The sequence below is a fragment of the Mixophyes fleayi genome, chromosome 6 (assembly GCF_038048845.1).
Source record: "Mixophyes fleayi isolate aMixFle1 chromosome 6, aMixFle1.hap1, whole genome shotgun sequence".
Taxonomy (NCBI): domain Eukaryota; kingdom Metazoa; phylum Chordata; class Amphibia; order Anura; family Limnodynastidae; genus Mixophyes; species Mixophyes fleayi.
The window spans coordinates 4,114,121-4,140,700 of record NC_134407.1 but is presented as its reverse complement, the minus strand read 5'-3'; the positions used below and the strand labels follow the sequence as shown (position 1 = coordinate 4,140,700).

The following is a 26,580-nucleotide window of genomic DNA, read 5'->3' as shown; positions in this document are numbered from 1 at the left end:
AAGCATTGTCCCTGTACCGCTGCTTCAATAGCAATCACCTTGATCCTTCTTAAATAGACTTCCTCATGCTATTGCAAGAGGAGGTGGCCAGCAAAGTCAGGAGCCAGTGATAGCTATTACCGGCTTTGGGGTTCAGAAAATAAAGAGAAGCCCTGACTCTGACAAAAGCACCTGTGACCACCAGATTTAAAGCTCTTCTTCTTATCATACACTCCATAGACTTTGTCTTTGATAAATGTTTGAAATAAAAGTAGCAAAATCATTTATTTGGAACAGCCCATCCTGTCTATGGCAACTGTGTAGCAATTTTGTGTGGCCCCGCCCCTGGCACCGCTAAAATTACACACTGTTCTTGTCTGACATCTAAAACTACTTCACTATAATACTGGGGTACCCCCACTGTCTCCATGGTAACACTGAGTAGACTTGCACATGGAGAGACTATAATACTGGAGTACCCTCACTGTCTCCCTGGTAACACAGAGCAGACTAGCACATTGGGTAACTATAATATTGGGGTAGCCCCCCTGTCTCCATTGTAACACAGAGCAGACTAGCACCTTGGAGTAACCACAATACTGGGGTACCCCCACGGTCTCCATGGTAACACAGAGCAGACTTGCACATGGGGAGGTTATAATACTGGGGTACCCCCACGGTCTCCATGGTAACACAGAGCAGACTTGCACATGGGGTGACTATAATACTGGGGTACCCCCGCTGTCTCCATGGTAACACAGAGCAGACTTGCACATGGGGAGACTATAATACTGGGGTACCCCCACTGTCTCCATGGTAACACAGAGCAGACTTGCACATGGGGTGACTATAATACTGGGGTACCCCCACTGTCTCCATGGTAACACTGAGTAGACTACCACATGGGATAACTATAATACTGGGGTACCCCCGCTGTATCCCTGGTAACACAGAGAAGACTAGCACCTTGGAGTAACCACAATACTGGGGTACCCCCACGGTCTCCATGGTAACACAGAGCAGACTTGCACATTGGGAGACTATAATACTGGGGTACCCCCGCGGTCTCCATGGTAACACAGAGCAGACTTGCACATGGGGTGACTATAATACTGGGGTACCCACGCTGTCTCCATGGTAACACAGAGCAGACTTGCACATGGGGAGACTATAATACTGGGGTACCCCCACGGTCTCCATGGTAACACAGAGCAGACTTGCACATGGGGTGACTATAATACTGGGGTACCCCCACTGTCTCCATGGTAACACAGAGCAGACTAGCACCTTGGAGTAACCACAATACTGGGGTACCCCCACGGTCTCCATGGTAACACAGAGCAGACTTGCACATGGGGAGACTATAATACTGGGGTACCCCCACGATCTCCATGATAACACAGAGCAGACTTGCACATGGGGTGACTATAATACTGGGGTACCCCACGGTCTCCATGGTAACACTGAGTAGACTATAATACTGGGGTACCCCACGGTCTCCATGGTAACACTGAGTAGACTATAATACTGGGGTACCCCCGCTGTCTCCACGGTAACACAGAGCAGACTATAATACTGGGGTACACCCGCTGTCTCCATGGTAACACAGAGCAGACTATAATACTGGGGTACCCCCGCTGTCTCCATGGTAACACAGAGCAGACTATAATACTGGGGTATCCCCGCTGTCTCCATGGTAACACTGAGTAGACTATAATACTGGGGTACCCCCGCTGTCTCCATGGTAACACAGAGCAGACTATAATACTGGGGTACCCCCGCTGTCTCCAAGGTAACACAGAGCAGACTATAATACTGGGGTACCCCCGCTGTCTCCAAGGTAACACAGAGCAGACTATAATACTGGGGTACCCCCGCTGTCTCCATGGTAACACAGAGCAGACTATAATACTGGGGTACCCCCGCTGTCTCCATGGTAACACAGAGCAGACTATAATACTGGGGTACCCCCGCTGTCTCCATGGTAACACAGAGCAGACTATAATACTGGGGTACCCCCGCTGTCTCCATGGTAACACAGAGCAGACTATAATACTGGGGTACCCCCGCTGTCTCCATGGTAACACAGAGCAGACTATAATACTGGGGTACCCCCGCTGTCTCCATGGTAACACAGAGCAGACTATAATACTGGGGTACCCCCGCTGTCTCCATGGTAACACAGAGCAGACTATAATACTGGGGTACCCCCGCTGTCTCCATGGTAACACAGCTCAGCCTTCGGCCAGGCCTGGAGGACACGTGACAGGTCAGGTGGGCGGGCAGCGCGCGGAGCATCACGTGGGGGCGGCGGAGAGTCCTGAGCTCAGGAACACGGCGGCCGCTCAGCTGCGTAACCGTGAGGTGATGATGGCGGCTGGGGGCGCGGAGGGTATTACACACAGTGGCTGGGGACAGAATGGAGGGAGGGGGGTATTTATTTGGGGGATGTTAAACCCCACTTTACACAGTAGCTCAGTATATTCTGGGAGGACGAGGAAGTAATGGGGGGGTGTTATTAACAGTCAGCTGCACGTGGTGCCCGCGTGAGCATGGGGGGGGGGGTGTTATATACAGAGCTCACGGCACACAGTGCCTGGGAGTAATATGAGGGGGGGGGTGTTATATACAGAGCTCACTGCACACAGTGCCTGGGAGTAATATGGGGGGGGGGGGTGTTATATACAGAGCTAACTGCACACAGTGCCTGGGAGTAATATGGGGGGGGGGGGTGTTATATACAGAGCTAACTGCACACAGTGCCTGGGAGTAATATGGGGGGGGTGTTATATACAGAGCTCACTGCACACAATGCCTGGGAGTAATATGAGGGGGGGGGGTGTGTTATATACAGAGCTCACTGCACACAGTGCCTGGGAGTAATATGAGGGAGGGAGGGAGGGGGGGGGGGTGTTATATACAGAGCTAACTGCACACAGTGCCTGGGAGTAATATGAGGGGGGGGGGGTGTTATATACAGAGCTCACTGCACACAGTGCCTGGGAGTAATATGGGGGGGGGGTGTTATATACAGAGCTAACTGCACACAGTGCCTGGGAGTAATATGGGGGGGGGGTGTTATATACAGAGCTCACTGCACACAATGCCTGGGAGTAATATGAGGGGGGGAGGGGTGTGTTATATACAGAGCTCACTGCACACAGTGCCTGGGAGTAATATGAGGGAGGGGGGGGGGGTGTTATATACAGAGCTAACTGCACACAGTGCCTGGGAGTAATATGAGGGGGGGGGGGTGTTATATACAGAGCTCACTGCACACAATGCCTGGGAGTAATATGAGGGGGGGGGGTGTTATATACAGAGCTCACTGCACACAGTGCCTGGGAGTAATATGAGGGGGGGGGGTGTTATATACAGAGCTCACTGCACACAGTGCCTGGGAGTAATATGAGGGGGGGGGGTGTTATATACAGAGCTAACTGCACACAGTGCCTGGGAGTAATATGAGGGGGGGGGGTGTTATATACAGAGCTAACTTCACACAGTGCCTGGGAGTAATATGAGGGGGGGGGGGGTGTTATATACAGAGCTAACTGCACACAGTGCCTGGGAGTAATATGAGGGGAGGTGGGTGGGTGTTATATACAGAGCTAACTGCACACAGTGCCTGGGAGTAATATGAGGGGAGGTGGGTGGGTGTTATATATAGAGCTCACTGCACACAGTGCCTGGGAGTAATATGAGGGGAGGGGGGGTGTTATATATAGAGCTAACTGCACACAGTGCCTGGGAGTAATATGAGAGGGGGGGGGGGTGTTATATATAGAGCTAACTGCACACAGTGCCTGGGAGTAATATGAGAGGGGGGGGGGTGTTATATACAGAGCTCACTGCACACAGTGCCTGGGAGTAATATGGGGGGGGGGGGGTGGGTGTTATATATAGAGCTAACTGCACACAGTGCCTGGGAGTAATATGAGGGGGGGTGTTATATACAGAGCTCACTGCACACAATGCCTGGGAGTAATATGAGGGGGGGGGGTTGTTATATACAGAGCTCACTGCACACAGTGCCTGGGAGTAATATTGGGGGGGGGGAACTAGATACAGAAAGGTAAAGGGGTGTGTGTGTGTTACAGTTACATGCAAAGTATAGGGGGGGGTATCATACAATGAGGGGTAAGTTCACCATGCAGGTTGTATACTATGGACAGAAGGTATAAAGATTTCTCACTCACATTGTAATGGCTGAATAAATACTGTCATTAATGTATAAGAACATAATACAAATAGCAAAGGGAATCTGCAAAAAAAATTTTTTTTTTTATCAATCAGAATAAATATCTATATCTTGTACTTACACCCTCACTCTTCATCATTTTCAATGTCTTGTCAGTACTGGAAGACTGAGGCTTAATTATTTGCAGGTAGAGCAAGAAATACCACCAACTGCTGTGCAGGACTCCCGTTGAGTCACATTTGGTCCATGTTGCTTACAATGTTTACAATAACTAATGTTCAGTAATATGTAATGGAAGTTTCTGGCAATGCCTGTCAGCACACTGCGCTTTCAGGTGAAGTCCACGGTCAAATTACCTACTGCAGAGGTGCTCAATCCCAGTACTGAATAGCTACCAGCAGTTCATGTTTTCTGGATTGCTGTTTGCAGAAACAGGTGGGATAATTACTGACCCAGCCAAATAGTCACCTGTCCATATATAGAAGACCTGAAAACATGACCTGTTTGTAGTGCTTGAGGACTGAGTTTGGGCACCTCTGTCTGACCTACTGCTTCTACAAGTGTTGCTTTCATTGCCCATATGTATGTAGCATTAGTATTTCCCACAACACTAACTTGCATTCCTTCTTCTGCATACCAGTGTGGTATATATTTGTTGTATAGATCTTTACAGGTGGTAGCTGGCTGTCTATCACTTGGCCCTCACTCTTCCTCTGGATTCTGGGAGCAAGCTCTCACTTCAAACCATTCAAATACTACCACCCTGATTAGAACTGTTAATGGGAACAGTAGTAGGGTGCTGATACGAGTGAAATGCAAAATCTACGCAGTGACAGAATTATTTCTGCAGAAAAAAAAATCTATTCTGTAATGGAAAATAAGGAAAATGTGGGAAATTTTTTATCTAAGGCGTTCACAGGGTAATTGGATATGAAGTTGTACCAAGCTGTGTAGTTTCTGCCTTGAAATAATTTTTTTCTAGTTCTTTGGGCAGCTATTCAGGTAGTTATATTTCAATAATTTAGCTCTGACTGGATTTTTTATTTTTTTGGAAGGAGGAGGTTATTTGTTTTTGTTTTGCTTGGGTGGTTTAAAAGGAAAATCAGTTATTCCTTGATATTAGGCACTCCTATTGGGGGCATGACTAACATTGTTAGTGATATTATTAAACTGAAATTAGTAAGGGAGAATTCAGGGTATTATGGTACCTAAAACATTGCTGAATTTTGCTCGCACCTTTATGAGGTTTGCATGACCAGAACTGTGGACATTTTACCCAGATAGTTTTGGTGATTGGACTAAACTTGGACCTTCAGAGGTGATCTATGTGGAACCTTCACTATAATATTCAGTGAGTAGAAGTGACACTGAGTACACCTTGGCCTTTTAGAATAAAGTTGACACTGCAGGGTTGGTTGTGATGTCAGTGGTGGTGGTTTGGGGACAAGTTTATGCCCATTTGCACCCTGTATGGCTCTTAAGTTTATACAAACTTCTGTTCCTCAAACTCCACCTTTTTCTTTGGGAAACCATTTACAATGTAAACATTTTGGATAGTCTCAGAACTTTTCTGATATAAAATTGGTCTGCTGTTGTGGCCTGTAAATGTACCAGTGCTGTGTGAGATAATTTATATGGCATAGAAAATACTGTTATGTCCCTTCAAGTTTGTTTTCAAAAATTTTTTGTGTGTGTATTTACATATATATTTCCTATGATGTGTATTGAAGTCTTTGTGTTTTGTTTTTAAAGTGTTTTCGGAGCATCTTTTTTTTTTAGCTAATCATCATCTCAATCACGTCTGTGTCTCCCCATATTTGAAGTGGGTGGGAAAAGCTTTTGTGATGTGTCTTTTTGGGTTAATGGAAACAAAATCAACTTACTTTTTACATTTTTTTTTTTTTATTTTTATGTTGTTGTGCACATGCTGTGTTATTTCTGATCAGAGTTCAATGTCTGAGGAGGTTCTTCTGGATAATGAGAAACGCGTTGGAGTTCAGCATGCATCTCTAAGGAGCCCCCGATCTTATCCTGAGCTGTTTGATGCTGCTAGCATTGGTAAAGGAAGGGGTATTTGTTCCATCCAAGGTACTTATAACAAGATGCCAGACAGTGTTTTATGTGGCAGATGTTCAGGTTCTTCTGTAATAACAGTATGTTATGACACTGGGAGAATCATGATGTGGGTACTGGTGACAGGTGAAGAATGATGGACTGGTTGATGCCATGTGTCAGGGCGCAGGATAGGGCTGGTATATTATGCTGCTGATTTATAGAGTATAGTATTATATGTCTGCCACTGTGTTACCTAAAATCACTTTGCATTGCTTGCAATTTGTTACAGAATTGGTGGCTCTTAACCTTTAGATACATTTTGTCCACAGTTGTCTGTTTATAATACACAGGTGTCATTAAAGTGGTTATACAACTCACTTTTTGGGGAAAGGTCCTGCAGCATTGACTCTGGGAAAAGTAAGAGCTGTCAGCACTGGTGAACTTAACCCATCCTAGCTGTTACAAATTGAAACTTGCATATGATGAGAAATAATGTACAACCTATAGTTGTTCTGAACACATCTCTCCAAAATTAGGAACCACAATATTGTAACAAGCTAATCCAATTTTCCATCCTATTGCTCTCCTCCTCATTCTCCCTTTTCCCCTTAATCCCCCTATCAACATGTCCCCCTTCATTATCATAACCCTGATCCCATTATCTCTTCATCATTATAATCATAATAGTTAACCCACATAGTCATCATTAACCCTTCCTTCCGACATCATTACCCCCATGCATTACTCAATGTTAACCCTCTTTCAACCAGCCATCTAATTCTTACTCCCATTATTATGAAGCTCATTCTTTATTATTAACCCTCGCCCACTGACATCTCGCTCCTCTGCATTTACTCAGAGGGGAACTTATAAAACATAAGTTCCTCTCTGAGTACTAACGTGCCACCGCCAAGTCTGCTTGATAAGACAGGAGCTGATCTGTGATCCGGTACCTGCGGAGCAAGTTTAGATTTGGCGCTGCAGATTGCAGGCCATACGCACAACATTCTGGGGCGTCGTTGGATGCAAATATTGTCAGAGCAAAGAACTCGGAGCAGAGCTGTCTGCGGCTGTTTAGACACAGCAGTGCATGTCCTTATTCACACATGGCACAGCTCCATTGGGATTGTGGAGCACTACGCTATGTATTGTAAACAGGCCTTGCAGAGCTGTATAGGAGCAGGTCTTGTGGGCTCGTTCTTTATATATATTCACAGAACCATTTGGTGATCTTTATATCTCATAGTATTTGTTTCGTAATTCCATATATAACATACAAGTTACGTTTATAAAATTTCAGTAATAGACAGGGATTTGAGCCACTGCTGCTGAGGACTCCTGGGTCTATTAGTTTAAGTAATTGTTACCCATTATTATTATTTTATTTCATTCCTTTTGCATATGTGCAATATTCTTAGGATGTTAAGATGCTTCTATATATTGTTTCAAAATACTTAACCTAAAACTGCACATTATATACAGTTTCTGAGATCGGCATTTTATTATTATTATCATTTATTTGTTAGGCGCCACAAGGTTTCCGCAGCGCCGTACATAATACAAACAGGAGACCATACAGGGTGACATAGTACAGAGCAATAAACACAAAGTACCAATACTTCAGAACTCTGGGCAGACATATGAGCGAAGATGGAGTAGAAGAACAGGTATGGAGACAGGAGGGGAGAGGGGCCCTGCTCATACGAGCTCACATCCTAAGGGAGGGTGGACAAACAGGCACAGGAGGAAACCATTAAAGTAAGGGGGAGAAAGGCGGGGCTGGTGGAGAGAGGGGAGAACGAGAGAAGGATGTTTGCGAAGGTGCAACAAGGTAAGGGTTAAGTGGATTGTTGGTAGGCTTTGAGGAACAGGTGAGTTTTGAGTGCCCGTTTGAAGGAGCACAGACTGGGTGAGAGACGGATGGAGCGAGGGAGGTTGTTCCAGTGCAGGGGGGCTGCACGGGAGAAGTCTTGGATTCTGGAGTGGGAAGAGGTGATCAGAGTGGAGGAGAGGCGACGGTCATTGGCCGAGCGCAGGGAGCGGGCAGGGGTGTGAATGGTGAGGAGGTTGGAGATATAGGGGGCAGTAGACTGGGAGAGGGCTTTGTACATGGTGGTGAGGAGCTTGAAAATGATCCTGTAGGGGAAGAGGAGCCAGTGTAAGGCAAGGCAGAGAGGGGAGGTGGAGGAGGAGCGGCGTGAGAGAAAGATGAGTCGGGCAGCCGCATTGAGAACAGAGCGAAGGGGGGCAAGGTGGGAGAGGGGGAGGCCAGTAAGGAGAAGGTTGCAGTAGTCGAGGCGGGAGATGATGAGAGCGTGTATGGTGGTTTTTGTGGCATCTTGTGAGAGGAAGGGCCGGATGCAGGCAATGTTACGCAGCTGGAAGCGGCAGGTTTGGGCTAGAGATTGGATGTGGGGGACAAAGGAGAGAGAGGAGTCAAGGGTGACACCCAGGCGACGGAGCTGGGTGACAGAGGAGATGGTTGAATTATTAACCACGAATTATTAACCACGGCATTTGTTATAATTTTCACCAAGAAGTGCATTTAATGGAAAAAAAATTAAATGAATATATTGTTCCTTGAAGTTCATGATGTAGTAAGATGGACGAAACAGACCAAAAAGCAATCCACTGTAAATAAAATACAATAGTAGCCTTCTTAAAACAAAATGTATTCACATTTCTCTGTTATAAAATAATGTTGCCTCACAAAACCAGAAAGAGTAGATTGTAATCCTCACTTGTGGTCAGAGACATGTAAATCAGTTGTTTATATGTCCCTTGTATCCAGAAATAATACCACAGATACTATCGGATATGTTCAGCAATATTTTCAATTCGCATTCAGATGTTTCAAGCTTATTAGATGCCATCTGTGCAAGATATGTTTTAAATGCTTTATAATCTATCGTGGATGTTGAGTGTCTCCAACTAGAAATCTTCTGTTTTTTTTTCAACTTAAGCTTATTTTATATTTTGGAAAGGACCCCCTAGATTGTGGCAATTGGTATATTGTCAAAAATAGTGAAATATAGGGCATTATCCATTTCCAGTGCTGACATATCTTTTCTTTATGTAGAGACGCAGTTGCCGGGAGAGAGTCCTTTACTGTTTGAGCTTTTGGACCTCTGATCTCTGGCTCCTAAAGTTCCTTGCAGTGTGAGGACTGTATCAGGTTGTTTCCCTGGTATTGCTGAAGCACTAGCTATGGCCCTTTACCCCTATAAGCAGATGTCATCCTCTGTTGATGAACCTTTGTCATTACCCAGTTTCTAGTCACCCTCCTTTACAAGTCGTTGGGCCACTCCTGTTGATGAATAGAGTTTAAAGATTTTGTTCCTCAGTCATTTGAATTATTGTTTTCTGGATTCAATCCTATATACACAAAATCTCATGTGGTGACACTTTGACCAACATGAGTATTGTGCTTAGAAATAAACATCTGGTTATTTGAAATTTGTCCCACCACAGTCTTTGGCTTTTTTTTTTTTTTAAGGTTCCATTATCTCTCCACCTTAGTGGTACCCTATGGATCATAAGGAATGTGCAACTGTTGTGTAATGCCCAATGCCTGTCATACGTGACTGATAATTTCACTTGTGAGATGTGTCCCCCGTATCTGATGACCTAGTGATTAGTAACCTTTATCTATTGAGAAATTCTTCTAGCAATTTCTTTGCTGGTGTGACAGCATCTGCTTCCACACAAGGACAGACAACTACACAACCCGAAATCTGAATCTACACACACAATCTTGTAATCAAACTGATATTACACAAATGTATAAATGCCAACTATCTGCAAATTCCAAAACAGCTCCTGAGTTTTTGGCGTAGGTGCCTGTCTAACCTTTGCTGGTGACTTGTACAATGATACAATAAGCAGGGGAAATCAGTGACCCCATCCACCCTTTGTTCAAATGGGAAACCTCACGTGATACTTGTACCAAAGGAAACAAAAAGTGAAGGCGTTGCAGTGAGTCAGTGGGAATGGTCTCCAGAATCCATCAGTATGTAGATAACAATCAGCAAGAATAATGGTTGCTTGGCCAGCAGAATCCTGCAATGGATTAAAGGTTAAAAATCACTTGGTCAGGAGTCACATGTGCTTCAAAGTAAAGGTTGCAGGATGAGCCATGCAAACAGCAACATTTGTAGCAGTCAGGTCTGAGCGCTGGTTCGTCACAGCCATTATTATGGCAGCAGTGTTATTCAAAACGAATCAATCAGTTGTTTCAAGGCAATACACTAAATCCCAGATAGCAAGGGTATCAGACTCCCCTGTATTCAGGGAGTATTATCAAATCTCGTATACACTATCTTTTCCTTGATCCCTTTTAATGTTGGCTACATGATTAAGAAGCTTTTTTGCTTCATCTAGTTTTAATCAGTATCCTGGAGGGTTCAGATCTCCGTAAGAGATGCTGTTGGCACAGAAAATTATAAAGAAGCAAGATTAATATTTTTTAAAGCACTAGACATGTTTTTTTTTTTTTTACCTGTCCTACAAATCATTATCTCCCTTTCAGAATATCAGAAGGTCGCAGTAACAGACAGACCCGCAGCTCTCAGCATGTCATGTGAAAGCAGAGCAGGGAGAAGGAGGGGGGTATTTTATAGGGGTTCCGAGGGGGGCATTCCAAAGCCTTTCTGCTCACTACATCATGTGACTGTGGTTGCCGTGGTAGTGACATGACACTGCAGCATTATCAATCATTAATAGAAACCTTAAAAAACACAACAAAGAAAATACTATATACTGATATTATTCTTATAGCCTGCCACACTGATACATGTTAAAAGAAAAGGAAATTAAACCTCATTTAAGATAACTCATGGGGGTAAATATATTAACCTCCGGATTGTTGAACTCCCGCGAGTTCGCCGTGTTCAGCGCTTAAATTTAAAGCGGCGCTGCCTTGTAAAGGGAAGTTTCCCTTTACAAGGCAGCGCCGCTTTAAATTTAAGCGCTGAAGACGGCCCTTTACAAGGCAGCGCCGCTTTAAATTTAAGCGCTGAAGACGGCGAACTCGTGGGAGTTCAACAATCCGGAGGTTAATACATTTACCCCTTGGTATTGCTGTTCTATTTGAATGATTTAATCCCAATATTTTAGGTATAAACTGTTCTGCTGCAGCTTCTCTCTCCACATAACTGCAGCTGACGGGCTCCTGCTTTGTGTAAACAACCCTGTAGTTTAGTAGTCACCAGAATGCACAGCATCAGTCTGACTTCCTACTCCATGTCATATCTAATTCCATATCCGTCCATACTTCAATTCATTTTTACCATCATACATAACATCTTTTAATTCGGCCACTGTGTGGTGACTAAATTTTCTGCCCAGTAATTATCCTATTCATTTCCATAGGGTAATTATTTGGCATCATAATACTGCAGCGTGTGACTGGATTAAGTGCTTATGATCATGAATGTTTGTGGTAGTGATACATCAGCCACATGGTGACCAAGTTTGTGTATGGGAATGATAGATACATCTGTAAATACTGAGTTACAGTTTTTATGAGGTTATTGCAATTAGTTTTGGTGATGGTGTTTGTTTTTTTTTTGTTTGTTTTTTTTTTAAATGATTTCCATCCAGGTAATTGCAGAGAGGATATGGAAAAACAGAACGGTTTTGCTGGATATTCGTCTGCCGATGCTATGACCTCTGTAAGTGCCATCGTTATGATCTCTATCGTGTCTTGTTACAGACTATGCAATATGTCCCTGATGCGTCACCACACAATACTGCCGTGTGCCCACAGTGATTGACAGCGTTCTCTTCTTGTGCAGGGACCGCATGCGAATGTCAGGGCTACTCCCACTAGTGAGAGAAAGCAGCGGGGGACCCTTGATAACATCATGTCTCTGGGCAATGACCCAGAATTCTTTAACATGATAAAACCAGTATCACGATCTACAAGCTGCCATAACTGTGGGTTACACGGTAAGTCTAAAAGTTTGCTGTTGGGGTACATTTATTGGTCCTTCTGCAGCAGGGGGATACAGATGGTGGTTATGTTTGTACCCCTCTTCTTGTCTGTAACACACCTGCACCTTCCTCAGGTCTTCATTGTCCTGTATAGGAGCTGGGGATAGAGCTATTGCCCTCATTTATTAAAGTAGCTCTTGTCTGTGTGGTGGTGTGGGCACATATGCTCGGGCATCTACTTCTGGAGACCTCATGCTTGCCCCCCCCAGACTTAGTTCAGTTCTCTTCGCCCAAAGAAACAGTGGGTTAGTTACACAGAGAGGTGTCCCTGCATGTGTAGGGGCAGCAACAAGAAAGTTGGATGTGGAGCTGACAGACACTTGGTAGCACAATAGGGTAATACCTTCAGACAAATTGAACTTACCTATTGCTTTGTATATGACCACCTGTACTTTACTAAATACGTTGCTTTATCTTTCATGTCCCATTCATTGTTTTTCACCCAAGTGTTTATCATCAATAACCTTTGTATTTAATGCAACCTACAGTGTATTTTCTGCAGTGCCATTATACCACTCCTGCACTCAATGTAAATCTCAAGGTGAAATGAGCCAGTAGGATTTGTTACCTCTGTCTGAAATCTTTTAAATCCGTTATCTCAGGATTCTTTCTTTATGCCACTTGAATTTGCCACAAATGAGTTTTTTGTAGTTACTGACGGTCAGATCAGTACCTATGATTACAGTTGTAGTTATTTCCCTGTGTTGTGTAATACGTCCAGCACTGTATTCTGTACAGGATCCAGGAGATGCTCCCAGTGCCAGCAGACCTACTACTGCTCGGTGGAGTGCCAGAAACAGGACTGGAAGGCACATTCTGTATTCTGCAAGCCGGCGATGACGACGTAAGTGATTGTTCGATTTACCAATACTTGGGTTATTGCTGGTATATTATCTTGCTGGTTGTTTACTTTTTAGCTTAACATCTTTCAAGCGAAAAAGGCAGAGTGTGGTGGCACATAAACTAAGAATGGAGAAAAACTGCCCTAAACCTTAGCCCCCAGAAATACTAGAAATATCCGCGCTCCATATAACCTAACTGCAGAGCCAATCTCCACTTCAGTGCACCATTTGCTTCAAAAATAGCGCAGAATCGTTGACCACAGTGTTGACGGTACGTCATAATCATGAGGTTGTTCGCTAAAATTAACAGCTATGAAGAACTTCTTATTAATTATTCCTCCAGGCTTGGGTAGACGTTTTATCTAAGTGGAGCTTCTCATCCTAAAGAAAGTAGGTCAGGAGCGTGAAAGTAACAGAATAGAGGAATGATATAGAATTTTTATTTATTTATTATAAATATGTCATATAACAAGAAGGTATAGTCTGAATTTGGAGGGAGACTGAAAGATGCAAGAGGAAAGCACTTATTGTAAAATATATTAAGTGTTATAAAAACATTACACTGCAATTCTGTTCTAATGTATTACCTATCTACCTTTACAGAAAGCTGAAGCTTCTCCCACATCTTAAGTACATTGTCCTAGTAGGAACTGGTTTCTGTCAAAAAGCTGAGTTTGCAGTCATTTTAGCTGCTGTGACATCACCGGCCCTTCCCTTGTGTCTTTCACTCTCTGCTATTTTAGAGAAGCTCTTTTCTCCTAGTAAGACAGTCTGCTGCTGAAGAGTGAATGTATGGGTGGTTGTATTTCATTAAGTATCAACACTAGATATTTCATGTATATTTTTCTGCTTTGTGATACACTTATCAAACAGTGACTTTTTTTAAAGCCTTAATTTTCCTGCCCCAGTGGTGATGTTTTTGAAGGTGTCACTGGTTGGTGTCAGGAGGATTTTATATAAGATTTTGTTGGTTGGAATGAAAGGATTTGGAATGTTGGATTTAGTTTCTTTCCCTCTCCTCAGTTTGTAATCCACACTTGCTAGGTAGCCTGGTCTACTCCTTGCCCCAGCATCTGATTGGATAGGGGCAGTAGCTATTCTTTCAGGTCCCATGTTTTTGTTGTTGTTGTTATTTATTTCTAAGGCATCACAGATTCCATAGCGCCAGATACAGAAGCAAGTTACAAATAGAAGAGATAATACATATAAGTAGCACAGATGAGTGTGAGTAATGCTATGGGGACTCACACGGAGTGCAGCAAAAGAAATGACAGGACATACGTGGACAATAGGTAGAGAGAACCCTGCCCACGAGAGCTTACATTCTAGAGGGAGGGGTGGTGAGAGACAGTAGGACCAACTGGGAGAAAATGGAGATGGCAGGTGAGGAAGAAGAGGTGATAGATAAGTTGTTCAGTACACCTGTGTTTGCTCAATTCCTCCAGCTGTTTGCATCCCAAGGGAGAGATCCCTACTGATATCCACCATATGGGTCTTCTTGGGGGAGGCGGTGTGTCCTTAATTCAACATCCCTTCTAATAACATTTTTGTCAATTGTTTGCAAATTTTAGAAAATGTTAATTAGAATAATAATAATTGAAAATAGAAGTTTGCTTTGTGCCATTTTATAGGAGCCAGTTGGTGGCGCTGCTGCTCTGGTTTTCTTGTTGGTACTCTCAATATATAATCTGTAGTGTAGAATGCACTGTGGTGTTACTGTCTCTATAATGTAATTCTGACCTTGCTATTAAGCTTCTGCTAAATCATTAATTTCAGAAAAGGGCCAGATGGGGATAAATCATCAAGAGGAAGAGGAAATACAAAAGTATCCCCAAAGGTAACAGAAAATCAGCATGTCCTAGCTATGGTGGCCAGCTATATTAATCGCTATTTGCTAAATTGTTAAAATTTTAAGTACAGTAATATTTTTTTTTCGTTCTGTTTAATTTTTGTATTGGCAGCAATTACAGTAAATAGATCTATTAAGAATAATAGACTGAAACTAATCTAATTAAATTATCAATTTAATGCAGAAATATTTTAAATAGGTCTATTTTGGCAAAAATATCAAATTATGTGTGGTGTATATAGTCAAACAGAGTTATAGCGACAGGTAAAAACAAAAGGGTCTTTGTTCCAATGTTTCCATCCCTTTTGGGACCTTTATCAAAGACAATATGTCCTTCCATCTCTTCCCTTAACCACCTGTCATGTATAGTTCATTAGTACATGGCACTTCTGTGACTCAAATGCTGGGTGTGTCTAACAAGTACTCGCCTGAAGATGGGTGATCTTGTGACCAGGAATCTTATCATATTTTATTTATAATCACTATTTCCATTCTCCTTAATTAATAAGCAGCGTTTCTGTACCCGTGGGTCCCATTTTGGGAGCTGCGTTGTCCCCATCACATGATCAATTTTCTTTATGCAAGCACTCCTTAGATTGAGAGCCATGTATCCATAAACGGCTGAGAGGCTGGGCGGGGAAAGATGAGGAAATGAAAAGGTGTAAATATATGGAAATAAAATGTGAGCCACGCGTTTCAGGAATGAATTAGGTCCGTTTATGAAAAAGTATCCATAATATCAGTCTAGGAAAAACAGTGACAAAAAGAGGGTAGAGGGATATTCTAGTATTTATGTGGATAATTAAATGGTGATTTTTGAACGTGAAAGGCACAAGAAAGCTCCCCCCCCAGTTGTGATGAATGAGCCTGTGTCTCAGTACAGTATCAGTCCCTTAGTCCCGTCAGTGCTGAGCATATAGGGCAGCGACAAGCTTTCTGTACAATGTGTTCATCACCTCATGCTATATGCTGACTGTTATTGTATCCTCTTTGTCTTAGCCCAAGCCATGTGCTGCCGTGCCTGAATTCAGGAATTTTCAGGAAGATGTAAGGAAGATTACGCTGCGTGACTTACAGGAGACGACTCTGAGTGAAGGCATGGAGATGCAGGTGATGTCGGATCTATCACTAATATCTGCATGTAAATGTTCCTATGCAGGTTCTCAATGCTATGAGTATGTCGCACTTATATATTGTGTTATAGGCTGGGCATTTCTTCATGTCCTCAATAGGGTTTACTGACCAAAGAAATTTGGTGTGTGCTGAAAAACATTTCCCATAATCGCAGGCTCATTATTTCAGATCTCTTCCTGAAACTTTGTTACTGCGCGGTGTTCTGTATAATGCAATATGCAGTTTGGTTTCAGCATCGGATGTGTAGATTACGTTACGGATGATTTATCCAATCTAACATATTCTGGTGAGCTTTACAGTGTAGACCCCACAGCTAAACGTGTCCTTACAGAGGTGGTGATTCACTGTTCAAACTTCTGATTTAGTTAAATTTGTAACGGTTTAGTAGCGATTCACCACTTTGGTTTTCATTTCCCTGTATGGAAAGTTTTATGCAATTTGTTGATTTTTTTTTTTGTATGTGTGTTTTATTATTTCAGGGTTATGTGGTGGAATTTTCAAGTCCGAGTAATTTCTTTGTCCAGTTTTGTAATGCTACTTCGTTGGAGTCTCTTGCGATGGTATCAAGGTCGCTGAAAAATGTGTACTCAAATCCAGAGAACGTGAAGAGAGGTTACACACCTGACATAGGGGAGGTATGCGTGGCAAAGTTCTCCCAGGATCAGGTAAGTGGCAGCTGCAGGTGTTGATGCATATTTGTGTACAGCATATTGTGATTATATTTCATAGGAGGTCTACACCTCTATCTTAAATTGAAACTCAAGCAACTAATAATTGTATGTAAGATTAAATGTCATTTTAACTCTTGGTTTCCTTTTTTTGCATTAAAAAGTTTCCATTGCAGTATTTCTTTTTCCCCTTCAGAGACAGTAAGAAATGCTTCAGCTTAGGAGGCCGAGCACTGGGAAAATGTAACTCATCCTCTGCACCTCCTTAGTCCTTATCCCAGCCCCAATCATATGAGGTGGCCATGGGCCCTTTTGCTCTTACTTTAGATTTATTTTTTTTTTTGTGTTGGGTCATGTTGGCTCCCTGCTGACTGGCCAGGGTCACCACTGCACTAGAACGGTCCATTAAGGGATAACTCGAAGAGTTTTTGGCCACGTTGAACTTTCTTTGACTGTCCAGGTCGCAAATGTCTCCACAAGACTGGTCCTGATGAAGAACATGATCGATCATTCCCCCAGTACGCCATTGGATTTCATGATCTCACAGCAGGGACCTGATGGAACAGCAAATGTTTTTGACAAGCAGATGAATGCACTTTTGTTGCCACCCTAAATGATTCTACAACCAAGAGCGCCTGTTTCAAATAGTGAAGGGTTCTGGTGGTCCCTTAATCCTGTTGAACGTATTTTCTTGACTTGGTTTGGGTGCCCTTCTAAGGCCAGTGCTAATGGCTACATATTGGTACCCAGTGATCATTATCATCCCATGTTCCCGTTTTTCTGATGGGAAGGGTGTCACCCAATGGTTTTATGAGCATGATGTTATCCGTAGGTTATGGCCTTCTCAGTTGTCTATCTGAACCCAAACAACAGTTGGTGGCTCAAAGCACTATTAGCTGACCTTATATTTGTGTTTTTAGTCCTGTTTTTTTTAAATGATATGCTGCCTTTTGTGTAACAGATATTTAAATTCTTGTGTAAAACATGATTACATTTATTACTTTGGTAACACGCATTTCTTTAATGCATTTTTCTCTTTTCGAAAACATACCACCTTTAATATACAAGAAATCCCCATCTAACACAGGCAATAGTCATGTGTATAGTCCATCGATAGAGTAGTCCCTTGTTGAAACACTGTAATACTTACTCTGCATAAAGTCTGTCACTTAAATAAGTTCATAAGTTTCTTATTTTTTCTCTCAAAAATCTTGAACAAATAGCCCAATAAACACCTTTAAAGATAGGGGAACAATAGTATTTCATCTGCCCTACAATATATTGATGGAAAAACACTTTAGACAAAGTTTAATTGTTATTTATAATCTGGTTAAAAAACCTGCCATATAGTGGGGAAGTAGAGCATACAAAACATAGAATACATTCTACATGTTACTAATGGAGTACAGACAGTATAACTGCACGGTACAGTAAAAATAAGGTATAAATGCAAAATACAGTGCATCAGATGTTAAAGACAAGGGGCATTAAAGGTGACATAGAGAGTGTGAGTCAGGGGAGTCACAGGTGGATAAGGAGAGCCCTACTGTGAGAGATTACAATCAAGAGGAGAGGGGAGTGAGATCTTTGACTGTGAGGTCGCATCATTTTTAAGCTCCTAACCCTGTTTCCGAGGGAGAAGGGGAGGAATGGTTTTGGGACTCCTCAGAGTGTGTGAATGATTATTTACCTAAGTAGACAATCTTGCATTAACTCAACTGTCACATGGAATTTACACTCTACAATCCTTGTGTATTCACATATTATCTAACAGAGTAATATAAAAGAATAGGGGAAGAGAAACTGATTGTAAAAAGTTGAATTTTAGTTGTGTATTTACATTTTTTTTATCGAATCAAACAATAAAAATATAAATGTATTGGTAAATCTAGTATAATACTATTGTGTATGTATATAATATACACACACACACAGACAGGTGGGAAAATGACCTGTTTAGGTACTTGAGGATCAGGATCAGTGTTGGGAAACATTGTGATACAGCAGACAGTGGCATCCTAGAGAACTGCACTTCCAGCTATATGGCCACTGTTTGGGGAAGGCCCTTTACTGTTTCAGCATGACAATTCCCCCGTGCACAATGCCAGGTCCATCAAAAATAAAAAATGTTTTCCTGGTGGAGGGGTGGTCAGTCATCTGATCCCGGACAGCCAAGGTCTGAATTAATGCTGGCATCTTTTCTCATTGGGACCTGGTCCTGGAAAAAATGAACCTCCTGTACCCCCAGGTGACAGTCCACTGCTGTGGTGCTAAAGGTACTTTTCTTCACATATAGTGGGACTGCCCAGTTATTTATGACTTTTGGAATCTCACCTATCAATCAGGCCACTGGTGTAAGCATTCCCAAGGACCCTCTGATACTTCTCCTCAACCACCCCGTCCCCCATCTCAGCAAACCCACTGATCGCCTGCTCTCATACATCTGCCAAGCCTCCAAATTGCTCCTATCCAGGGCATGGAAGCAGCCACCTCTCCCTCAAAAACTGAGCTGCTCAATCAATGTAGTTTTACTCTACATTCTATGGGGAAGATTCAATTACTTTTAGCATGGATTTTTGCTCGCGGCTCACAGAACTGTGAGCAAAATTCAACATTGATATTACCGTGCTAATGGTAATAATGCGCATCTATTACCGTAGTAACGGCAATGATCCACAACCCGCTTTGTTCTATATGATGCCACGGGGAATTGAATCTGTCCCTATAAGTTGTTTGTCTGTTGTTTTATATATTTGAGCCACGTACGATTTGGACAATGTATCTTGTTTACTGGGACTTCATGTTGTAATGTATCATTGTTACGGTTTGAAAATAAAGAGTTTGAGAACGGGACTGAGCCACACGGATCCCTGACCTCACCCCCATCATACACCTTTGGGATGAATAGGAACAAGCCAGGCCTTGTCGCTCATCATCAGTGCCCGACCTCACTAATTCCCTTGTGGATGAATGGATACCAATCCAGCATAGATGTTCCAAAATCTAGTGGACACCTTCCCAGAAGAGTGGGAGCAGCAAAGGGGGGACCAACTCCATATTAATGCCCATGGTCTAGGAATGAGATGTTCAACAAGCACATATGGATGGATGTGATGTTCCGGTGTCCACATACTGTTGGGAAAGTAGTGTGTATATGTGTGGTAGAATATTTGTTTTTATGTGTTTCTTAACATGTTATGAATAGTTTGTTCAAATATGTGTGAAAGGCAAACCTGGGCTCTTATAATTAAACATGGTTTTATTAGATTTTTAATAAATTCATTATTTTATTAGATAAACAATTTAAATAGAAATTATTTTTTAAAAAAAATATTTCCCAACTTCTGATAGACTTGTATTTGCTAATCAATAAGATGGTTGTATTAGAGTATTTAGATTGATTCTATGGTGAGTACTTGCAAATGCCGGAGATCCAAAACGAGTTGGACCTGTCATTATTTGAATGCATTATGAGGTGTAAGACTGCTGGCTTCTGACCATTACAGACAATGTAATGTGTAAGTTGATTCTTTCCGAGCTGTAAGTCAGGTATTTTTATGTTCAATAAAATGTAGCTTTTTACACCAGATTATTTTTCCCTTGTGGATCTGGATATTAGCAAGTGGTGGACCAGCACTGGGGAAGCCTTAACGAGGCCTAACGGAATAAACCACAGCTGGGGATTTCATACAATTTACACCATTTATCTAACCAAGAATAGGGAGTGGATTTACTCAGTTCACTCTTCACACACTGCTAGAATAATTAACCAAAGTGATAATAGGAGGACATCCCAATTCACAGACAATGCCTCTCTGACAAGGCAGCATTCATAATATATTATTGGGACATTAAAATAAAGATACAAAAGAAAGAAACTTTGAATCCCAGACATGTATGCTGGTCATGCATCCACTCTTCAGCTACCGAGGACCTGTCCAGACATCTCACTCTCCCTTAACCTTAATTCACTTAGGCACCTGCATTAGGGCTGTTGTTCCTTACATTTAGTGACACACATGGAGAAAGATTAAGGGTACCACGCATTGTCTGGGAGTTTACAGGGGACCACAAATGGTGCAAAACTGATAACCAGCTATTATCCTGTAATGTTCGTTTTTTGTTTTTTTTGTTTTTTTTGTTTTTTTGCCCTTTACCCAGGCAAACAACAAAATCGCATTATAGTTGACCTGACTACTATTAAAATACTTGTGCTAAACAGTATTTTCTTAAAAAATGTGGCCCGAATGCTTACTTAGGAACAATTCTATTGCCTAGTATGGCGCCCAGGCTTGGATCAAGACAATTCAATGTACTTGTTCTCTGCTCCAATCGTTCGGGATTCCACAGACACCATAGAGTTGTGGTTTAATTTGAGCACAGGAGGCGTAAGAAGCAGAAGTAACATCCATATGAGATACATACACTACATGGATAATACATGCATAATATTTTAAACCGATTCTACGAGCTATAACAAACAAATTGGTCAATACAGTGGGAAGAAGCTGGGGGGCCATCTCTGACCTTGACAATCATCTCCAGACTATCAGTTGATTGTAATTTTCCAGTTGTCTGCATTAAATATAATTCTTGAAAACTGAAGACTCTTGGTCCTTTAGACGGACATCTGTTCTTTTTTTACTTGTTTATATTTCACAATAGAGATATCATAGAAGACTTAGCCAGAAAGTGAAGATCCTCCTGTTTATACCCTTTTCTTTCAGCAATGGTACAGAGTGCTTGTGCACAATCTAGAGATGACTACGAGCACAGCACAGGTTCTGTATCTGGACTACGGCAATGTGGAGACTTTGAAGCTGGATGATTTTCAGCCAATGCATAAAGATGTAGAACTATTACCTCCTTCTGTGAGTCCAGACTTCTCTCAGTGGTGGTTTTCTTTTCCTGGGGAAATGCCGTTATTGAGTGGAACATATTCTCATGCCTATCTTCTCTTTGTTTTCCATAGGCTGTTAATTGCTGCATAGCTCATGTGGTTGCTCTTCCCATTGGGTGGACTTCCGAATGCCTTATAGATGTGAAGAGACTTCTTGTAGGGCAACGGTTGTCTTTCCGTATAGTCCATCTGGTTCAGGAGGAATTGCCAAGATACACCGTCGATGTTTGGATTCCAGATTCAGGTCTGCAAGCTGGTTCTTACCCATAGATACTGCTGCCTTACTACACTGGTGGTTTCTTTCATTTTCCCCATGTTCTTTATCTTTGTACAGGAGAACATGTACATAAAATCATGCTGGAGAAAGGGTACTCATTTACACCACTAAGAGGAACCCATGTACAAGATGAGACCTCTGGAAAAGGTTGGATGTATTTATAAGAGGCAGTAGCATTTGGGAAAATAAGACCACATTGTAATTCATGTAGAAACCTGACCAGGAATCTATCAGTAGTTCAGTCACAGATTTTCCATAATCTGCTCTTCCCTCAATGATTTATGTCTGTTACTATGCTACTCAGTGAGATGTCATTGCTTTAATCATATACTCTTATGTTTATTTTCATGGTCTTTGAAACAAATTTATCTGTGCAATGTAAAATGTATGAAAAAGCAAAGCTATAATCTGAATATCCACTTTGTTTTCAAGATTGCTGCTGTTAAATCCGTACACTTTTGAATGCTACTTAAGCTGTAGCGAGAGAGAGCTATTGGTAAAGCAAAATGAGTTTGTTTGATTAAATTTAGGTAGTGTAAAGTAGGTTATTGTTTTGTTTTATACAATTAGTTTTTTACTTGCAACAAAACCATGAATTTGGTTTATTCACTCTCATCTAAGTAGAGGGATATGTAAAGGGAATGGGACATTTTGTCATGGCAGATATTTGCTGTCAGTACTGGTGTGTGACCTGTCCCATCTCTGTAACGTTTCTCCTGGGATTAATACCTTAACACTATTATCCTTGACTTGCCCAGTATTCATGAGAAGTCAGGCCGTCATTCCAGCAGGCATTACTGACATCACTGAGGGGCTGAATATAGTCCAGGCCACAAACTAGTTGCTCCCGCTTTGTATAGATGCCACTTTAGTACAGTTTAAATATTATTTTTGCATATGAAGCAAAGTGCGGTAATATTATTTTATGCACATTACTGCTCGGCCCCTCTAGAGAACAGGTAATAAAATAAACCTGACCCCTGCTGATTTGTGTAACAGTGTCCCCCTGACACGTTAGTGATGAGCTGTAAATGGTTTGTCAAATGAAAAGGTCATAAAAAAATATAATCCAAGGTAGTAAAGATTGATGATTAGTGGAAGTTTTACCATTTATTAGGATTACCTTTTAAGTGTGTGAGATAAGAAAGTGCCAATCAGTGTCTAGTTGGACACTTGTGGCCCGATGATGTAAATTAGGAATGAATACATGATTTGTGAGTAAATAAAGCTGGTTTAACAGCAGCCACTGCAATATAGGAATATGTATTTATCTTCGCTTGGCTCTATTTGAAATGTTCCTCCTCGTCAGTGATGCTTGCTGTATTCCATAATATCTGGCTAAATGATTACACTGGAAACAAGTTTTATTATGCAGTACATGGGTTGGACATTGTTTGATTCCCTTAAATATGTGTACAAACATCTGCAAGATTTTACCTTTTAAAGCTGGCAACACATGCTCCAGTTTCGGCTGTAGCTCCCGTATTATCGTTCAGTTAAGTCACATGTGGGTGGTCAAATGGGAATCCGGCTGATGGATTAACCCGACAGCTAAGCAGCCGGATCAGCCTATAGCTCCATTGCATGTGTTATAGGTTTGACACTTTCAGGGGCTTGTATCTGCATTTCTTTCTTTTTTTTTCTAAATAACTATTGAAATTGACCAGTCCCATTTGCCCTTTACACATACAAGCTTGATTCTGCATGAAATAACTATTTTATCCAGTTTGCAAGTGAAGTGTGGCTGTTACGTTTCCATAGGTCCTGCCGTGGGGGAACTAGCGGAAATGTCTGGACAAAAGCAGGGGGAGCTCAGCAAAGATTCGCCCCCACCTATACCACAGGTCAGATCCATGTCCGCTTCTGTGGGAGACCGTCTTCAAGCCGTCATCACCGTAATCCATAACCCAGAAACATTTTTTTGTCAGCAGGTGCAGAATGCAAGTGAGTCTCGGCATGTACACATCTCATTCTGTTGTACTTAAATGTTAAAGCAGTTATATATTACTCCCAGATTATCTGACAATTTTCTTGTCTGTTTTTTAGAACAACTTGCGGAGTTAATGACATCAATGAATGAGCGTTATAGTACAATGCCCATCACTCCAGGTTTTATGCCAGCCCCCGGGGAAATTTGTGCTGCACAATTCACAGGTAAGTAACCTAATAATTCCAGTGTAAATAAACTAGGATGCGTCAAATCCTGTTCTCTGTCTAATCCAGAAATATTCTTCTAATCCTGATCCGAGTTAGAACCCTAATTTACATATTACAATTAAGCCGGAGGAGCCTATATCTGAGCTGGGGCAGAAGTGACATCTTGGAACCTGTATTCCTGGGGCCTGTTTTTGGCTCGTAGGTAGAACCAATCTCCGGGACCAAGTCCTGGAGGTCAGTGTGTGCCGGAGATTTACAGATAAAGTTCTCCAGCCCGCTGTAGTGTCACCAGCGCAGAGAAGGGCTGCATGTGAATGGGGGTGATCACACACCCCTGACAGTTAAGTAAAGGTGTCTGATCCTTGTCTGAGATAAAGGAACAGACTGGTTTACTCCCTTCTAGTATGTGTGTATCCGTAACTGTATTAAAGGAGTGCTTGAAGACCTTGTAGCCTAACAGATCTTAGACCTCCTATGTTCCTGTGCCCCAGAGATTAGAGCTAAACTCTAATCCATCTCTCAGATGTCATGTGATGAACCCAGCATCCAGTCTTACTGCTCTGCCCGCTATACAGCAGTCCTCTGATCTGAAGTAACCAACAAAGAGGTGCTGCAGCAGCTGTACACATAGCCCAGTACTGCAAGTGGTTCCAGACTGGGGTCAGTGTTATTGTGTGTCTGACCCGAGCAGTCAGTGGGTGACTGGTGGACAAGTGATGCCAGTGCCCATTGCCAGGGACAAGAATTTTAAGTAAAAAGTATATATTTACTGTCAGTATGTATTAAATATGGAATATGTGATTATCTTGTGAACAAAACAAGTTGTACATATATATTTCTCTGTCTTCCTTTGGGGGACACCGGGGACATTGGGGTATAGAGTAGGAACAGGGCGAACTGGCACTTTAAACTTCTGTTTAACTAAGTCCTAGCTCCTCCCCCTCTATACCCCACCTCCTGTCCAGCCTCAGTCTAGTTTAAGTGCCCGGCGAAAGGGCTGTGTCTGGGCTGCTCAGCAGCCCTCTTCTGTTACTTTTATTATTTTATGGCAGGAATCTGCAGTATGCAGCGTGTGGCAAGCACTATATGGAGGGGGGGGGGATCGGAGGTGCTGTGAGAGGTGCCTCTGTTGCCAGCCTCCCTCTCCCAACGTTTTCATACCCTTCTAGGAGCCGGGCACAGTCGCCGCAGGCTGTGTCCGTCCTCCTGATCTGACAGTCAGATAGACTGCAGACACTGCGTGAGGAGGGGTGGCAGAAGGTAAGTGAAACCCTTTCCCAGCACAATGCTGAGAGAGAGGGGTAGAAAATCTGTGTCCCTGAGCAGGCTGCTTCTTACTAGGAGCAGTCATTCTATGAAAAGAATAAAAAGAAAAGAGATTCTATTTTTAGCTCAGGAGACGGGGTCAGGCTGGGTCACTAACATAGTGAGTCCTGCTAGGCACTGGATTGTTGCATGTTACCAATTCAGTGCTGGGCCCTGGGGAAATCTATTACACTTCCTCCATGGTTGTCTCTCACTATTATGTGTGCAGACACCAGAATAAACAGCCATTTTATAGCTCCCCTTTTCTGTCCTGAGTCCTGATAGAAAGGTTTGGGGATTGTTATTTTCAAAAGTTTATTACTTTTACTCTGTGGGGCTTTATTGGCTGTATTGCAGGCTCACTTTCTGTTCAGTTTTGTGGGCTGCTTGTTATTTATATTGTGTTTTGTTACACTGTTTATTACACTGTTTTGTTTTTGTTTTGTCCCATCAACATGTCAGAAGGGGAAAAACCATGCGTGGTGTTACATCAATGTTGAGTTTCACCTGGGCTGTCTGTCACGTTAAGTTACCATCAGGTCAGTCAGACGCGCAGGCTCTGTGCGCAGCCTGCCGGTCCTCAGAGAGCATAGTGTGTAATACAGCAGCTGCTGCTTTACATACGGCAACACATGCCTGGGTTCTGTCTCTCTCCAATACAGTGGCTGAACTTGCTCAGTTGGCGCGGTCACAGGCTGTGGTCGCTCCATCTTCTGATTCTGCTTGCACTGTAGCAACTGATATGGGTTCTAAACTGTAACAAATAATGCACAACCCTTACAGCGCTTCACAATTCTCTGCAGCAGATGGACAAATTCTAGACCACACACGTAAGGTTCAAAATGGATATAGACATAAATGTTATTATAAATCAGTCCTTTCTGCGCTGAGATTCCTCAAAAACTAACAGCACAATAGCAAGTGTAAAATAAATGAATACTTATATTGGATGATGTTACGATATATCGTTGCTCTTTGCTATTTTCCTCTCCAATATTGATGTACATATGAATGGAAAGAAAAAATAACAACAATAGCGTAATTCTGTGTGATATTAAATGATCTCAAAAAATCGTACAATAATTCACAAGTGTCTGACAAATGGTTAATGAAAACCAGAATAAACCTTCACCGACAATTGTAATTGAATACATCAAACAATCGTGGGTGTCCTGGTCGGAGTTTCAGCAGAGTCCAGATCACAGATGACAGCCGGCGA

At 42.3% G+C, this 26,580-nt stretch overlaps 1 protein-coding gene across 1 annotated transcript in view; it reads left to right on the top strand.

Moving 5' to 3' along the window:
• Positions 1 to 2,265: 2,265 nt before the first annotated feature.
• The window catches only part of TDRD1 (tudor domain containing 1), a 54,422-nt gene continuing 30,107 nt past the window's right edge, over positions 2,266 to 26,580 (top strand). Inside the window, exons 1-13 of the mRNA XM_075215633.1 lie at positions 2,266 to 2,343; positions 6,127 to 6,268; positions 11,837 to 11,907; positions 12,031 to 12,184; positions 12,968 to 13,073; positions 14,848 to 14,908; positions 15,920 to 16,030; positions 16,534 to 16,719; positions 21,450 to 21,593; positions 21,695 to 21,866; positions 21,957 to 22,046; positions 23,661 to 23,843; positions 23,946 to 24,053. Coding sequence (XP_075071734.1) covers positions 6,133 to 6,268; positions 11,837 to 11,907; positions 12,031 to 12,184; positions 12,968 to 13,073; positions 14,848 to 14,908; positions 15,920 to 16,030; positions 16,534 to 16,719; positions 21,450 to 21,593; positions 21,695 to 21,866; positions 21,957 to 22,046; positions 23,661 to 23,843; positions 23,946 to 24,053 — 1,522 coding nt within the window. The 5' untranslated portion in view covers positions 2,266 to 2,343; positions 6,127 to 6,132. The remainder of the gene's footprint in view (positions 2,344 to 6,126; positions 6,269 to 11,836; positions 11,908 to 12,030; positions 12,185 to 12,967; positions 13,074 to 14,847; positions 14,909 to 15,919; positions 16,031 to 16,533; positions 16,720 to 21,449; positions 21,594 to 21,694; positions 21,867 to 21,956; positions 22,047 to 23,660; positions 23,844 to 23,945; positions 24,054 to 26,580) is intronic.